This window comes from Pongo abelii, chromosome 11 (assembly GCF_028885655.2).
Source record: "Pongo abelii isolate AG06213 chromosome 11, NHGRI_mPonAbe1-v2.0_pri, whole genome shotgun sequence".
NCBI lineage: Eukaryota > Metazoa > Chordata > Mammalia > Primates > Hominidae > Pongo > Pongo abelii.
Window position 1 is genome coordinate 144780970 of NC_071996.2, and position 17466 is coordinate 144798435.

The 17466-nt window shown below is 53.0% G+C and overlaps 1 protein-coding gene across 6 annotated transcripts in view; it reads right to left on the reverse strand.

The window, feature by feature from the left end:
• The window catches only part of PASK (PAS domain containing serine/threonine kinase), a 48695-nt gene that overhangs the window by 20967 nt on the left and 10262 nt on the right, over window positions 1-17466 (reverse strand). For all 6 annotated transcript variants that reach the window (XM_063713203.1, XM_054550135.2, XM_002813083.4 and 3 more), the window contains exons 5-12: window positions 16258-16398; window positions 15557-15691; window positions 14601-14861; window positions 13462-13630; window positions 10439-10595; window positions 3621-4876; window positions 1336-1520; window positions 441-608 (exon numbers count right to left, since the gene is read on the reverse strand). In XM_063713203.1, the coding sequence (XP_063569273.1) occupies window positions 441-608; window positions 1336-1520; window positions 3621-4876; window positions 10439-10595; window positions 13462-13630; window positions 14601-14861; window positions 15557-15691; window positions 16258-16398 (2472 nt within the window). The remainder of the gene's footprint in view (window positions 1-440; window positions 609-1335; window positions 1521-3620; window positions 4877-10438; window positions 10596-13461; window positions 13631-14600; window positions 14862-15556; window positions 15692-16257; window positions 16399-17466) is intronic.

Here is a 17466-nt window from a genome sequence, read left to right on the forward strand (position 1 = left end):
AGCTTGCTTGCCTCTTTCTTGGGTTTTTTTTTCCAGCTGGGTGGAGGAGGTCCTAAATTTGGTTTTAAGCATGCATGTGCAGTGCCCGCGAGATATCAGCATCTCAGTGGGGAGTAGGAGAATGGTGCAAGCCCCAGGCCCAGAAAGGAGGGAACACAGGTCCAGATGTGGGATCTCAACACAAGGGCAGGAGGCGAAGCCCTGAGCCTGGCCTGTTAGAGGTCTGAATCAACTGGACAGGATCAGCAACCCTGGATGGCGACATGTGTGCTGCTGGGAGAGCCTCCTTGAATCCGGAAACCACCCACGTGCCAGGTTGTGTGCTTGGTGCCATACGTAGAGGACTCCTCCAAAAACCCCAGGTTTAGAGAACTGGGACCAAAAGTCAAGGGCCATTTGAAGTGGTGCCCGGCGCCACTCCCCTCCCACAGCCAGGGTACCTCCTTGTTTTTTTCCTTGTCCACAGCAGTCCACACAAAGCCGAAGGCCCCACTGCCCAGCGGGCTCAGGGTACTGTACTTTTGGGAGTACTCGCCCTCACAAGCCGCCGACCCCTCCAGTTCCACAGCCTTGGGGGGCTCCTCAAACCAGGGTCTGGCTCTGAGCACCTGCAATGCAGAGGAAGGTCTGTGGGGTCACACGCACCTGCACCTGGCAGAGGTGCAGCACCCACAGTGGTCCCCCTGCGTCTTCAGCAGCCGCCTGAGGCAGGTGTGCCCTGTACTCCAGTCCCCTCTCCTCCCATGCTCTCAGACAGGTCTGAAAGCCTATCTCCACAGGGCACCCCAAGCAGCCTCAGCACACTGATCTCAACTGGCACACATGTCGAAACGTGTTTACACCCCACCATATACATGGGCCTATGCAGATTTAAAGTGGCTTTATAGTCACACTGGATATTAGAAGACAGTGTGAAAAGTTACAAAGAGGGCCAGGCACAATGGCTCACGCCTATAATCCCAGCACTTTGGGAGGCCAAGGTGGGTGGATCACCTGAGGTCAGGAGGTTCAAGACCAGCCTTGCCAACATGGAGAAACCCAGTCTCTACTAAAAATACAAAATTAGCCGGGCATGGTGGCACGTGCCTGTAATCCCCACTACTCAGGAGGCTGAGGTGGGCGAATCACTTGAACCCAGGAAGCGGAGGTTGCAGTGAGCTGAGAACGCACCATTGCACTCCAGCCTGGGGAACAAGAGCGAGACTCCGTTCCAGATAAAAAAAAGTTACAAACAGACCGTATTCCCGTCCCCGAGGAAACAGAGAGAGATGCCAACTAGGATATTTGCCACACAGTACGTTAAGTCCAGGGCAGGCATTGACTGCAAATACCCACTTCCACCAGGTTGGGTCCGGTGAGCTCAGCAGCGGTGGAGTGGGTGGAGCTGGGCAGGCTGGCAAGGAACAGGCGGGTCCTGGCGGCTGAGTCGCGTTGGCTGTGGAGGAGGTCTTTCACCAGCCAGCAGCAGAACAGAGGTGTGGGGCCCTGGAGCTCCACCCGCCTCACCTCAAACTGTATACCTGAAGGGTGAGAAGGTAAGAATGCACAGGCCTGTGCTGACCTGGCTAGACAGCAGCTTTAGGTTAGAAAAGTCCAGTCCTAGAATGCAACAGTCCAATCTCCAACAGCTTTAAGTTAGAAAGTTCAATCTCTAGAACACGGACCTGAGAGCAGCCCAGGCAGAGGCAGGCAGCACCGAAGCCTGGATGAAAGCTGTCAGGGCCGGCCAGGGAAATACCCCTGGGGCATAGCCTGCAGGCCTGCAACAACCACAACTCCTCACTCAGGGCAGCCAGAGGCCAAGGAAGCCCTCCAGAGAGGCCTGTAGTTGAGGGTTCAGACAACCCCCAACTCAGAATAGCCGGGAGAACCTGCACTCAACGTGCCCCTACACACAGTGGGTCTTCGGGCTTCCGGTGACAAGAATGTGAATGGCTTACATTAAAACCATGTACACATGTACTTACTCTAGTCACTAATAGCCATATTAAACTCCATACCCACTTATACAGAGAAAGCATGTATGCATTTTTCCACAGCCTCCTAGCTATACACCAACATAACTATGGTTAGCTTTCTTTGGTGGTGGGGGTTTACAGCCCATTTTATTTTCTTCTTGTTTATATTTCTAATGTTTCTACAAATAACACGTATTATTTACAAAATTCTTCTAAGTGTAAGAAAAGAACCCTAGCTATCAACACTACAAAATCAGCAATATGGAAACAACTGGCTAAAATAATGTGGGCCTATTAAGAAATGAGGAAAATACGGCCAGGTGTGGTGGCTCACGCCTGTAATCTCAGCACTTTGGGAGGCCGAGGCGGGCGGATCACAAGGTCAGGAGATCGAGACCATCCTGGCTAACACGGTGAAACCCTGTCTCTACTAAAAATACAAAAAATTAGCCGGGCTCAGTGGCTCACACCTGTAATCCCAGCACTTTGGGAGGCTGAGGCAGGTGGATCACAAGGTCAGGAGTTTGAGACCAGCCTGGCCATCATACTGAAACCCTATCTCTACTAAAAATACAAAAAAATTAGCTGGGTGTGGTGGCACACGCCTGTAGTCCCAGCTACTCAGGAGGCTGAGGCAGGAGAATCGCTTGAACCCGGGAGGCGGAGGTTGCAGTGAGCCGAGACCATGCCATTGCACTCCAGCGAGGGTGGACAGAGTAAGACTCTGTCTCAAAAAATAAAAAAAATAGGCTCGGCACAGTGGCTCACACCTGTAATCCCAGCATTTTGGGAGGCCGAGGCGGGCGGATCACAAGGTCAGGAGAACGAGACCATCCTGGCTAGCACAGTGAAATCCCGTCTCTACTAAAAATAGAAAAAATTAGCCGGGCGTGGTGGTGGGCGCCTGTAGTCCCAGCTACTAGGGAGGCTGAGGCAGGAGAATGGCGTGAACCCGGAAGGCAGAGCTTGCAGTAAGCCGAGATGGCGCCACTGCACTCCAGCCTGGGCGACAGAGCGAGACTCCATCTCAAAAAAAAAGAAAAAAAAAAAAAATGAAAATAAAAAAGAAAGTAAAACAGAATCAACCTCAAAGGGGCAAGCAGAGGGGCCTGATCACATGACCCTCACAGAAGGGCAGGTTTCTCAGAGATCAGGGCAGGTTTTTCAGAGATCAGGGCAGGTTTTTCAGAGATCAGGGCAGCCTAAACACCAAAAGCGTGGAAGACGAACACGTGAGCATCTTGCCACGCTCACATCTCTCTTGGCCTCTCCGTGTAACCACTGAGGTGGGGGCCGGTGGGAGGTGGAGAGACAGACTCCAGCATGACGCCCCTGCACCTCTCCTGCTCCCGACGGAATCTCCCCAAGCTGCTGCGAGGAGCGGCTCTCTGAAGTGTATGGCCTGAGGCGGGAGGCACGGCTGGAACTGATGGGCATGGGGCAGGTGGCCTGGGACCTTGGGCGCCACCCTCCACAGGCATACACATTTGTAATCTTAATTTTCAAGAGGTGGATGATATGCATTCTCCTTTAAAACATGATTTCTGCTGAAACTATTCCAGGGTGGAACCCCATCAGACCCCAGAACAAGGAAGACCCTGCACCCCCACTGCACTGTACTCTGGGGGCACCACGCTTCTTCCCATGGGGCCCGGGACACACTCAGCCGTAAGCCGTCTCGATGGTAGCAGCTCCCGGAGTAGGCACCCTCCTGGATCTCCCGCTGCAGGCCAGCAGCCCCGGGCATCACGATCACGGGTGTGGAGGTGACCTGGACGTTCAGCCTTGGCTCCTCTGCTGATGGGCACGTGTCCTCAGGGCCAGCATCCAACGTGGAAGGAATGCATCCTGGGCTTTCTCTGTCGCTTGCTGCATAATGCTCAGAGGACACCAAACAAACCTCAAGCGGTTCTGTTGGATCATGTCCCAGACAGCTATCCCGGAACCGTCGGCCTTGGCCAAGGTCAACACAGGTGCCGGTCAGTAGTAACAGCTCCCTGTCATCCAGGACACATGACCCCTCTTCCTGGAGACTGCCTACATCTGGATCGGAGCCCACTGCCAAGGAAGAGGGTGTCCCTCTGAGTTCAGACGTAGCACAGGAACAATCTGATGATGTTTGGTCTTTCTGGTCACTGAAAAAGAGTTCCTTGAGGTTCCAGGAAAACGAATTCACATCAACCTCCTGGGCCTCCACTGCTTTCAGGCCCCCGGGGAGGTCCGTGGCCAAGGCATAGCAGGCTGAGGAGCTGCCCGTGCAGCCACCATACAGGTCTCTGCCTCCCAGATCGCAGGACGACACAGGAGCGGTGACAGCTGGGCGCTCTGTCGGAATGAGTTCGGTGTGGGGGACATCCAGGGCTCCCACAAGGCTCAACTGGGATAGCTGCTCCTTAATCAAGCAGGTCTGCAGCTCTTCTCGGTCGTTTTTCATTCCCAGCCATGGCTCATCTAGAGTAGGTGTCCCAAACGAGAGGGCTGCCATCCCAGAGGGGCTGGGGGCCAAGTCCTGCCTTTGCCACCACAAGCCCCATTCACTCCCATAGCAAGGGCAGTGCATCAGGAGGCTGCCCCCCGCCAGCTGACCCTTGGCCTGGGGCTCAGCCACGGCAGCCCCAGCCCAAAGGTCTGAACCGCTGGGACCACTGACTCCCATCCGCTCTAGCTGGGCCTTCTGACACAGGCCACACATGCCAGCGTCACTGCCCCCATCCTCAGCTGGGACTGGAGCTTCAGAATCTTCGCAGGAAGTAAATGGCTTCACATCCACTGGTTCAGACCTGCTTTCTCCCAGAAGATCCTGTCCAGGGCTCTCTATTGCCACAGGTTCCTCTCTCCCCAAGGCAGTGACTTGCTGGTCCTCGGGCAGCACCTGTTCACTGTGCACTGGCAGGCTTCCTTCTGGGACACTGTCCACCCTGGGGATAATGACATGGGTGACCATCATGTAGGGCCACAGATGAGTCAAAAGGAGAGATTGCACCGATTCTCCATCAGAACTAAGTACAAAGCATTTAATGCCACCAATTTATAACAAGAAAAAAAACCAAATTTTGTGACCAAGTTAAAAAATAAAGCACTTAGTCTCAAATTTCTCCAAATTAAGTCCACATTTAGAAATGATTTCGCAGAGAATGCTACCAAAAGCCCAACAGTAAAGTACAGGAGCACTTGCCAATGCTTTGGTCAGCGCTCTCGCTTCATCTCAGGGCCTCCAAACCCCCCGTCAGCCGTGCAGCTTAGCCTCAGCCCCACCTGCAAGGGGAAGTCCATGCTGCTGCCTTGAGGAGGTGTGAGAGGAAAGGAGAGAGGGATTGGAGAGTCCTTGGTAAACTCTACAACAGTAAAAAAAACAACTGATTGACAACAAACACCATCTGATTTCACAGCCGACTAGGGAAATGGCTCTCAGATTTGGGAAATGGCTCTCAGATTGGGCCCACGCAGAAGGGGACAGGGGCCAGAAGGCCGGGCGTGGTGGCTCACACCTGTAATCCCAGCACTTTGGGAGGCCGAGGCAGGCAGATCACTTGAGGTCAGGAGTTTGAGACCAGCCTGGCCAACATGGCAAAGCCCTGTCTCTACTAAAAATACAAAAATTAGCCCGGTGAGGTGGCAGGCATCTGTAATACCAGCTACTTGGAGGCTGAGGCAGGAGAATCGTTTGAGCCTGGGAGGCAGAGGTTGCAGTGAGCTGAGATTGTACCAGCTCACTGGTGAAATGGGTGACAGAGTGAGACTCCATCTCAAACAGAAACAAAAAAAGAAGGGGACACAGGCTGAAAAAGAGAGGAGGCTGGTGAGGGCGGCTCCTAAGAGGTGGCACACAATGTCCTCCAGCATTCAGCACATGGTGATCCATGAGGAGGCTACAGTCCAGACAGGATGACCACAGAGCCGAGGGACCCAGGCCTCCTGTCGGCCCAGCCACTGTGGCCTCCACACGACAGACTGACCCTGGGCACCAGATGAACAGAATGTGACCGCACCACCTCACTTGGGGACAGACACACAGGTTAACATCAGCAACCTAGTAAAGGTATACCAGAGGCTCAGAAAGAGGACAGGCTCAGAAAGAGGACAGGATCGGGCACAGTGGCTCACACCTGTAATCCCAGCACTGTGGGAGGCTGAGCCCAGGAGTTCGAGACCAGCCTGGGCAACATAGTGAGACCTCGTCTCTACAAAACATTTAAAAATTAGCCAGCGTGGTGACACACACCTGTAATCCCAGCTACTTGGGAGGCTGAAGCGGGAACCTCACCTGAGCACAGGAGTCTAGGCTGCAGTGAGCTGTGATCGCACCACTGCACTCCAGCCTGGGCAATGGCCAAGACCATCTCAAAAAAAAAAAAAGACGGGAAGAGGAAGGATAAGACCCAGGGGTGGGTTCCACAGAGAAAGGGATTGTGAGCCAAGTTCTGAGGAAAAGCAGTTTTCTGAGGGGAACTGAGGGGGGTAGGCTGAGGGTCTGCATCTGCCTGCCTCTCTCCTTCCACGTCTCCCATCTCTCTCTCCCCTGTACCTCCCTCTCCCTCTCTATCCATCCCATGCTTGAGACAAACCCCATGCAAATGCTAGGAAACCGCACATCCTCCTGCAGGACCGGGTAAGACAGGAGACGAATGCACACCACGAGGGTCTCACAAAGCCCCCTTGCCAAAGAGTCTGGGCAACTTCTGGGGCACAGTCCGGACACACAGCTGAGGCCCCTGGGCAGCGCTGCATCTTCACTCGTGCTCTTGGGGCCTTAGCGGGCTGCTGCAGCCTCAGTACTCGTTCTCTCCACAGTCACCTGGGTCCACGGCCCTTCCATCAAAACCCTTGGGCCAGATGTGTTTGGGGATTTCAGAAAAGTCATACGGCCACTTGCTAGGGAGACCCCAGCAGGCCGGGGAGAGGGCCTCATGGGCATCCACTGCCCTGTGTCTGCAGCGAGGCCTCTGAACACTCAAACTGCAGAGGTCAAGGGAAAACCACAAACAGCTTCTCACGTGCTTAGGGCCAATTTGACCGTCCAATGCTTTTAGCATCAATTCTAAGAAAAATATTTCAGTGTTGGGGGCTTTTTGGATTTCACAATTTTGGCTAAGAGACTGTGAAACTGTGGATCTCTGACTTTCAGCATGACAGCAACTCAGGAAACATGAGGACATCCTCCAGCTGCCCTGGCAGCCAGGCATCGCCACGCCACTCGGTTCTGGCCAGCGTGCAGTCAGGGCATGAAGGATGTGATCTGCTGAGTGCACACAGGCCTTGAGCTGCTGGGACCTCAACCCAGGGCAGCCCCAGGGACCGTAGGTCCTCCAGTGGGGAGGCACCAGGGCCTGGCCCCCGTGGAGACCCAAGACCCCCACCTGCTGTCTGAGCACATCACTTGGAGTCTCTTCTAGTACCTGATGCCCAGTGTAACAATTCACTCAGCTTCAGCATCCATTTGCTAAAAATCAGACTGCACTCCCAGGATCACCAGGAGAACTAAAGGAGACAACTTAAGAGGAAGCACCCAACTGAGTCCCTAAAACACAAAAGCACTCCGTACAGCTCACCTCCTTCCTTCATGCTTCCTAACCCTGTTCTCTCTTACTGTTTCAGCTTATTGTCCTGACCAGACCACATTCTTAGGGACACACCCCAAGTCTTCTGTAATGCTTATTTGTTGAATAAGTGAACGAGTGAGTGAATGACTGAGTGGGGAATGAATGGATAAATCTCTATAGTCATAACTGCACTAGATGTGCAGTGGATGCTAATCAAACTCTCAGAACTGTGACATCCAGAAACATCCAATCCAATAGAAAGACTAGGAATTGGCTGATCTTGGGCAACTCCCTTGGTACCACCAAGTCCTAGAAGATGAGTGTGTCCAAGGTCCTGAGGAGACCAACGGGCCACGTGGCCTCTGTCCACCAAGATGTCCCAGACAAAGGGAGCACTGGCAAGGGGGCCCGGCCGCTAGTGCTGTTGAGCACCCACGGGTCAGACTTGGGCCCTCAACGACAGCCGCCCCATTTCAGCTTGGTGGCACCTCTGGAGAGGTGCACACGGCAATATTATTCATAGTAATATTGAAAACTCACATGTGTGAGCGCCTGCTCTGTTCCACTCACAGTGGAAGTAGAGCAAATAGAGCCAACAGCTACCCTCTCACGCCACTCAACGTGGACCCACAGTGGCAAAGGGAAAATCAGGGAGGCTAAGGAAACAAGAGAAAGCACCGGCACATCAGCCAATGGGAAAGTAGCCCATGAGCTAGGGTGCCATCCAGGAGGCTTCAGTTCTGAGGAGACCTGTAGAGGAAGATCTGCAGGACATGTGTGTGCGTACACATACGCACATACACATACGCACATACACATACGCACATATTAGGACACTGTGTGCGCGTACACATACGCACGTACACATACGCACACATTAGGACACTGTGTGCGCGTACACATACGCACGTACACATACGCACACATTAGGACACTGTGTGCATACACATATGCACGTACACATACGCACACATCAGGACACCGTGCATGCCATAATCCCAGCCGTGCTAAGGGAACAGAAGCACTTACACGTGAGCACACATAAAAGTATAATATACAACTGTAGTTGAATGCACAAGAAAGAAGGCCTGGAAGGCTCTAACTGCTGACTGCGGTCCCCTGGGAGAAAGAGTAGGATCGGAGGAGGGGGCTGGAAGACGGCCAGGGCAACTATCGCTTTTACCATTATTCTTCTATAATTAAAAAAACACATATTCATGTATTACATATTTTTCTCTTTTTTTTTTTGAGACGGAGTCTCACTCTGTCGCCCAGGCTGTAGTGCAGTGGCGCGATCTCGGCTCACTGCAAGCTCTGCCTCCCGGGTTCACACCATTCTCCTGCCTCAGCCTCCCGAGTAGCTGGGACTACAGGCACCCGCCACCATGCCTGGCTAATTTTTTTGTATTTTTAGTAGAGACGGGGTTGCACCGTGTTAGCCAGGATGGTCTCCATCTGCTGACCTCATGATCCACCCACCTCGGCCTCCCAAAGTGCTGGGATTACAGGCGTGAGCCACTGCCCCTGGCCCATGCATTACATATTTTTAAACATACATACATACTTTATGTGTATCTATTACATATTTTTAAAATAATTTCAAGACTAGAAAACAAAACTATGTGGATAAATACCACAGACACAGCGATAAGCAGAAGGCAGACAGAAGGAAATGCATGCGTCAGGCTCAACGGCAGGCAGTCTAACCTCTGCCCTGACCCAGGGCAGCGGGGTGTAGAGGGCACGGTGCAGGAAGGGACCCAGGGTCTGCAGGCAGCCAAGAAAGGGTCCTGGGCCACGTGGGCACCTACAGTTTGGGCACCTTTACTGCATGCTGTGCATAAAAAAAGATTCTGGGCCGGGTGCGGTGGCTCACACCTGTAATCCCAGCACTTTGGGAGGCCAAGGCGGGTGGATCATGAGGTCAAGGGATCGAGACCAGTCTGGCCAACATGGTGAAACCCCCCCTCTAGTAAAAATACAAAAATTAGCCTGGCATGGTGGTAGGTGCCTGTAGTCCCAGCTACTCAGGAGGCTGAGGCAGGAGAATCACTTGAACCGGGGGACAGAGGTTACAGTGAACCAAGATCACGCCACTGCACTCTAGCCTGGGCAGCTGAGTGAGACTCCATCTCAAAAAAAAAAAAAAAAAGATTCTGAAGAAGAAAATGGGTTAAAAATACACACACACGTGCTACGTACAATAGGACTATGAGAATAGAACGAGTTTTTATTTCTACTTTTCCAAGTGTTCCTAATTCTCTAATATAAACTTTCTTTACTCTAAATAGAATATTTTAAAATGTGCAAAGAGAACAGCTTCATATGACTTTGAAAATGATAAAATTAATCCCAGCACTTTGGGAGGCCGAGGCGGGTGGATCACAAAGTCAGGAAATCGAGACCATCCTGGCCAACACGGTGAAACTAAAAAAAATACAAAAAATTAACCGGGTGTGGTGGTGGGCGCCTGTAGTCCCAGCTACTCGGGAGGCTGAGGCAGGAGAATGGTGTGAACCCGGGAGGCGGAGCTTGCAATGCAATGAGCTGAGATGGCGCCACTGCACTCCAGCCTGGGCGACAGAGTGAGACTCTGTCTCAAAAAAAAAAAAAAAAAGAAAGAAAATGATAAAATTATGTTTCCATCAGTTCTCTGAAATCTACCTAAACATTCTGGAACTCTCCACAGCCTGTTTCCTTATCCCTACAGTGAGATAGCAACACCATGGTGCCCTCCCATACAGGCTGATAAGGACTCAGCCAGGCAGCGCAGAAAACCCAGCTGTCACTGTGTGTGGAACAGAGCAGGCGCTCAACACATGTGAGTTTTCAATATTACTGTGAATAATAGGCTGAACATTTCTCTCTGACTTGTTCCTCATTCACCTACCATCTGCCTGGACTTTTAGTAAACCTGCAACCTCCCACCAAGGGACTTACCCTGGAGCAGGCTGAGGTGAGAGGCGGGAAAGGAGCTGGCCTCCAGCTCCCAGTTCAGTCTGAGTCCCGGTGAAGATGTCTTGGCTTTCCACCAGCTTCCGGGTCTCATCTCGGGGCACAATGTGGCCACCAGCAAGCACGACATTAATCCCTGGATCTGGCAGCAACACCAAAAAAGAGTGTTTGCTCTTCATAGGCACTCCCTAAAACCAATCTGCTCATTTGCCTGGAACTCATTGAGGCTCCTTCACAGCATGACCAGCATCGACCACCTCTCACCACCCCAGGCGTCCCAGGTCCAAACTAGCGCCCTCTTCTCTGCCTCCTGTCTCCCTGCTGCTTGGCCTAGGACACCTGCAGCCAGCTACCATGATCCTATTAACACCCAAGTGAGAGCACGGCCCTCATCTGCTGACGACCCTCCAACAGCTCCCATCTGACTCTGGGTAGAAGCCGAAGTCTCGGCCATGGCCCCCCAACTCTGTGGCCTCAGTCCTCCAGGTCTCTCCACCTGGCCTCCCTGCCATATCTGAAGTATTAGAGGCCTTGGGATCATGGCTCCTGATCCCAGAAATGCTGTACCTGGGTATCTACAAGGCTTCCCTAGGCCTCCTGGGCCCCCAAGCCTAAGACTGCATGCCCTCTTCCCCTCTTTGCCTTCCTCCCGAGCTCTGGCCACTTCCTGGGCTCCACATGTCACCTGGCTCCCTCCAGTCCCCGTGAGCGCAGGGGCATTTGCAAGCAGTGCAGCCTGGCACGTGGTAGGGGATGAATGTATGTCTCTTGGTTACATGAGAGAAAGCAGCCTGCATTAGGAAGGACCCTGGGAGGCCAGGCACAGTGGCTCACAGCTGTAATCCCAGCACTTTGGGAGGCTGAGGCGGGCAGATCACCTGAGGTTAGGAGTTCGAGACCAGCCTGACCAACATGGAGAAACCCCGTCTCTACTAAAAACACAAAATTAGCCGGGCATGGTAGTACATCCTTGTAATCCCAGCTACTCGGAAGGCTGGGACAGGAGAATCACTTGAACCCAGGAGGCAGAAGTTGCAGTGAGACGAGATGGTGCCACTGCACTCCGGCCTCAGCAACAAGAGCAAAACTCTGTCCCAAAAAAAAAAAGGACGACCCTGGGAAGAACTCTAGCCCCAAGCCGAGAGAAGTCTGCTCTGTGACCAGGACAGTTGGCTGGTTCGGCATAACTTCTCCAAGAGGCATTTTTGACAGTAACTAGCAAAAGCGTTCATTCCCTGAATCCAGAAGTTCCACTTCTAAGAATTCATCCTAAGGAAACGATGCGAGAGTAACAGAAATGTTGTGATCCCCTCTCCCGACCACCAAATATCCGACAAAGAGCATGTACTAAACACACAGGCATGCACACACACGTCAGAATTTGGAATTCTGGAAAAAGGGGAAGGGGAATATAATCAGTGCCAGAGGAAAAAGCTTGTATAAAGGACAGACTGGGATAGAAAAATCCAGATACGATGAAGGGAACCACATACTAAGGAAAGCCGGGATTGTAAGGAGAACCAACAGCCTAACAAAGTATCTTTTAAAACAAATGTTACAATCCAGCTTCTAACGCCCCAGGCAAGACCCTGTGGGGAAGGAGGCCAGGCGCCTGTGCCAAAGAACTCACATGAAGCCCAGAAAGCTAGAGTGTCTGACGGTAAATGTTTATCTCACCAGGCCGGTCAGTCTCGTGAAGCTGTAGTTTTCCTCAGTGACTGTATTAAATCCACTTTCGCACTCATTCAATACCCGAGTGACCGCATGCAGGACAACCTCGCAAGCCAGCACCTGCTGACCCGCCTGGCCCCACCACTATGCAGAGCCCCGAGGTGGCTATGCTTTCTGCCAGCACTGGCATCTCTCTCATGCCCACTGTGTCCTTCCATAGAACAGAGACCCCCGACCCGACACCCCTGCCACACCATCACCTGGACCCTTGGGCCCCAGCCTGCCCCAGGAACTCCAGAACCACACCCAGTGAGCCCACGCTCCAGGTGGGCAGAGCTCCTGGAGGCAGAGTCCCGGAGTCCCCACCAGGGCAGAGCCAGGGACAGGGCGCACCCCCACCCCATGCTTGTCAACAAAAGAGTGAGCACTGTGGAAGCAGCCAAGGGCCTACTCCTTACCAGGAGCTCAGGCGTGGGCCCTGCCAGGACATCAGCGGGTTCCACTGCCCCTCATTGCTCCCAGCCAGAGTGGGTCCCTCGGGACAGGAGGCAGTGTGCTCACCCTGTCTTCACAAGCCACACACCTAAGACTGTGCATATGAAAGGGACTCGGAGTATTTGTTGAAATAATTTAAAATGTTAAATTAAAACTATGTGGGATAAACATAATTAAACCAGGAAATACTGGTAGAACATTCAATTTAGGAATTGCAGTCAACCCTCAGTACACTCAGAGGATGGGTTCCAGGACCCCCAGAATGCCAAAATCCGAGCACCCTCAAGTCCCACAGCCCACCCGTGGAACGCAGGTGCATGGAAGGTCAGCCCTCCACATACGCCAACTGCACCTCCCACCAATACTGGATTTCTGAGGTTGAAAAGAATCCGTGTATAAGTGGACCCTCCAATGTCAAACCCAGTTGTTCAAGGGTCAGCGGTAATCCGATATGCTACATGGATTCACTTAAACTACATGAAGCTATATAAGTTTACTTAGAAAAGACAAGACTGTCAGTTAGCTGTGTCTCGGATATTAAGACTGTCAGTTAGCTGTGTCTCGGATGCTGTGTCTCGGATATTATGGGCACAGGTGATGCAGTCTTGGGGGATTTCTATTCTTCTTCTGTATGCTCATACGTTTATAAGAATAACATGTCACAGCCCCGAGACAGAGAGGAACATCAAACCAGAAAACAGTCACCACCTACTCTGCCCCCCACCACCCGAGCCTCTGGAGGGACAGTAGCTCCTGCTCTTCCCAGCCCTGTCTCAGAGGCACGGGGCTGTCTGGGGATCAGCAGCTGCAGGCGCATTCAGGAGGAGGAGGACGTGTCTTACCCTGGGCCCCCTCAGCTGGGTCCTGGCCCTGCCAAGGGTCCAAGGTTCTCTCCCCACACCCACTCTCATCGCCGACGTCCAGGCAGCTGGCCAGGTCTGGGAGCTGTAATGAGCTGTCATACACAAGGTCCATGTAGCTGTAGAAACCAGGAATCAGGAAAGTGATATTCTAGAAAACAAAGCAGGGACATTTCAGAACCTGGAGGATCCACGCTGACCCACTGGACCGTCCCCCTGGGGGAGGAATGAACACAAGGAGAGCCAGTCCCTGAGAGTTCACCCTCAAGGTCAGGAAAGGCCTCCAGCCAAATGCCCTTCGACGCACCTGAAGCCCCTCGGATGCTCCACATGTGATTCATGATTTTTCCCCTTTTCTTAAGAAAAAGGTAAAAACACACTCTGCGGCAAGTTACAGCGACATCGACACATCTTTGGAGCACACATCTGGCCTTTGGCCCCATGTTTAGATGGATCTGGGAGCCTGTGTCTGCAAGCCTCGCTTCCTGCGGCTCACTGGTGGCCGCAACAGTGACATGCACCCAGGACAGAAGGACTGTGGGGCCTTCCTCCCAGGCCAGGAGCTGCTCTGACAGATGCTTCCTCTGAACCTGTGTGTGGCCCCCTCACCGGGACACTGCCCATAGCTGTAATGCCGGAAACTGCTCTAACCTCACAGAGGGCACAAGTGTCCGTGCCCCCAAAATCCCTGCAAGGTCACAACGCCCTCAGCTCCTGTGGGAACCCCTCATCCAGGAAGAACGCTAACTGCTTTTTAACTAACTTAAATTTAACTTAACTACAATTCAGCTTAGTTACTTTTTAGTATTTCTACTAGGATGAGAAATGAACCCCCGCAGTTGTGTCGTAAACCCTGGTCCATCAGTCAGACCAGATCTCTCAGGGATTCGAGGCACAGCGGTCCTCTCCCTCCGACAGTGGTTGCTGGGGAAGGGTGGAGAGGAAGGAACTTGGCAGCCGTGAGCAGGGACCTCCCTCCCTGGACCCGAGGTCCCTCCTGGGTAAAGGAGCGAGCTGGAGAGCTTGCTGGGCACGAGGCCTGTGCCACATGCAAGCCCGCACTGCAGAGCACAGCAGCTTCCTCCCAGGGAATGGGAGCCAGGCGCCCAGGGCAGCCCCACCTTGCCCAGGAGCTCGGTCTTTCCGTAACCAAACAGCGTCAGCGCGAAGCTGTGGTTGATGCCGTGGATGGTCCCATCCGGCAGGAGGGTGATGAGGCCGCTGATGGTGCAGAACACCCAGACGGATGCCCGGTAGCCCCTCACAGGGGCCGCCTCACCGGTGGTCGCCTCCTCACTGCTGGGTTGGGATTTCAGCTTTAAGCTCAGAGGGAAGGTGGTACCATCCCTGGCTCTTCCAACAGACCTCTGAATCTTGAGATTCTGAAAGAAAGGCTTGTCATTTGGCTCACATTTCACGTGTTTCACGTGGACAGAGCACTGAGTCTGTGCTGCGTCCGACCCGACTTCTACCCCACATGTCATCAGGGAAGGTCCCCAGGACATCTCACGCCCACACTGCTCTGCCTTCCCTCTCCTCCCGGGCCCGCCTGGCCCAGGAAAGAGCCCTTCTGTGGGTGGGGAGGATTCAGTGTCCAGAGCCGCTCAGGCACAGCGACCCCAGGGCAAGTGAGACACCCCAATGAGGGGCCGGGCACCAGCAGGGAGGGAGGGAGGGAGGACTGTGGGGCTCAGGCTCCGGGCTCAGCCACGCCACTGGCAACTGTGCCATCCTTGCTCTGGCCCCAGGATACTGGCCCCACAGGCTGCACTGCACCAGCTGCGCATCTGTGGATGTGTTCTCCCACCCCTCTCAGCCTTGGGCAATGTCCCAGCATCCACCTCTGTGGGTGGCCCAGCTCCAGGAAGAAGACTCAGGGGACAAGAGTGGTCAGCTGGGAGACCACATAGGCTCCGGCCCTTGGTCAAGGCCTCAGCGCACAGGAAGCTCAAAACTGAGCACGTCCCACCCCTAAGGCCACCCTTGCCTTCAGAAACCCTTGGTCTGTGTCTCCAGTTATGGATTCAGAGCTAAGAACTCCACCCCATCACACAGTGCGGGAGGTCAGGAGCCCTACCTTTGGGATGTGCTGGCCAGAAGGAGGGAGCTGCACAGAAGGGATCAGGTCTGTGATGTGCTGCCCAGCCACGTCCTCCCCAGACACGTACCCGTGAAGATGAGCAAAGAGACTGTCGCATGACGTGATGGTGCCCTGGAGGAAAAGCCCAGTGCTTATCATAAAAGTTTCTTGCGCTCCAGCTGTAAATTTAACTAAGCTTCAGTATTTTCAAGCCAAAAGCAAGACCCCAACATGACTTCTCCATCGGAAGTGCAAGAGACATATACACATGAATCTGGTAAGAGCATCATCATCTGTCTCCTTCTACTGGAGATGTACCTAAATTGCGGGCCTTCTTGTTCTTCAGGAGCCTGGCCCACACCACAGCTCATTAATAACATCCCAGTTCACATATGAGGGCTGTCTCTAATGCCAGCCACTATTCTGGGGGTTTTACATATATTATCTCATTTAAATGTTGAAACAATCTTATGAGGAGTTATGATTATGCCCCAGTTCACAGGTGAGGAACTGAAGTATGGGAGGTTTGTTCCCTGCCCAAGCACACAGAATCAGCGAGGGCACCACTGGGCAGACCCTCCAGGCTCCTCATCCTCTCTTTCTTCTCAAAGGAATGAGACAGGGACCAGCACTTGCTGAAGAGGAGAACGACGCCGGCTCCAGTATCCATGAGACATGAGGCAAAGCTACACACTCACATCGCTCTGGAAAGCGACCCAGGTCGAGACCCTCTCCACAGGCTCCAGGACCACCACGCAGCATAGGCGGTGCTCCTGCTGCATCCTCTTCATCCACACAGACACTGGAATCTTCTCCCCACTACGGCTGATGATGTCCACCTGTGGACACAGACAGGTTCACACCTGCATGCCGTGGACCCAAAAGACCAGTTTGGGTGGGGCACCCGCCTCCAGGAGGCCCAAACTCCAGGCACTGCAACGTTTTCAACTTCTGCTTACCTGACTTTCATTTCAGAAATTTACCAAAGCACAAACAAGATTTCTGATACTGAACATTAAAATCTCCAAGTGCAAGTTTTATCAAGAGAGTAGATTTCATTCTCAGTTCATGGTAATATTGCAGGGTGAAAAAGGCAGTATCTGTCATCTCTTAAAGAAACAGACACCAACACATGGTGAATATCTTAAGTTTTTTTCTTCTTAGTAGTCAGTTTCTTGAACCAGTGATTTTCTGATACAATTGGTCCTAAGCCTGTGACATCAGTTCAGTTCAAGCAATGGGGTCCCCTGTGTGAAAGCCACACACTAGGTGGGAAACAGGCAACCTGGAGGATTCAGATGACTACTAGAGCCTCAGATCACACCCCAACCTCCACTGCCCTCCAGCGCTGCTCCCCCAGTGTCCGACCGGCTGATGAGGGGAAACCCTACAATCAGCCATGCCTTGGGCTTTTTCCATGCCTTGGGCTCGGTCCTCCACATCCAACTCAGCTCACCTGTCAACGTCCAGGTTGGACACATGGCACAGGTGAAAGAATCAACACTGTCTAGGGAAACGCTTCTAGGCCCACACCCCTGCCCACTCCCACAAACACCAAACAGAATGTAAAAATCAATAGACAATAAAACCATATTACTCTTGAGCATCTGATGTGGTGCCCGGCAGGACTGCAAAACATTAGTGAAGTTACAGCCCTCAGACAAAGCAAGGCCATCCACGACACCCCCCGGGAGTCCAGCCACAGCCACAGTGTCCGTTCCTGTGATGATTCGTTTTTAAAGGGCCCCCACCCCCACTGCAGCTGAAGTGGGGAAACAGCACCTGGGAAGACATTTTCAGCTGAAGAAGCTGAGATGTCCTGGTGCCACCCAACCCCCAGCAGAGCTCCTGGTGGGGAACACCGAGCTGTTCCTGCCATACACTGCTGGTCTTGAGGCCAGACTGAG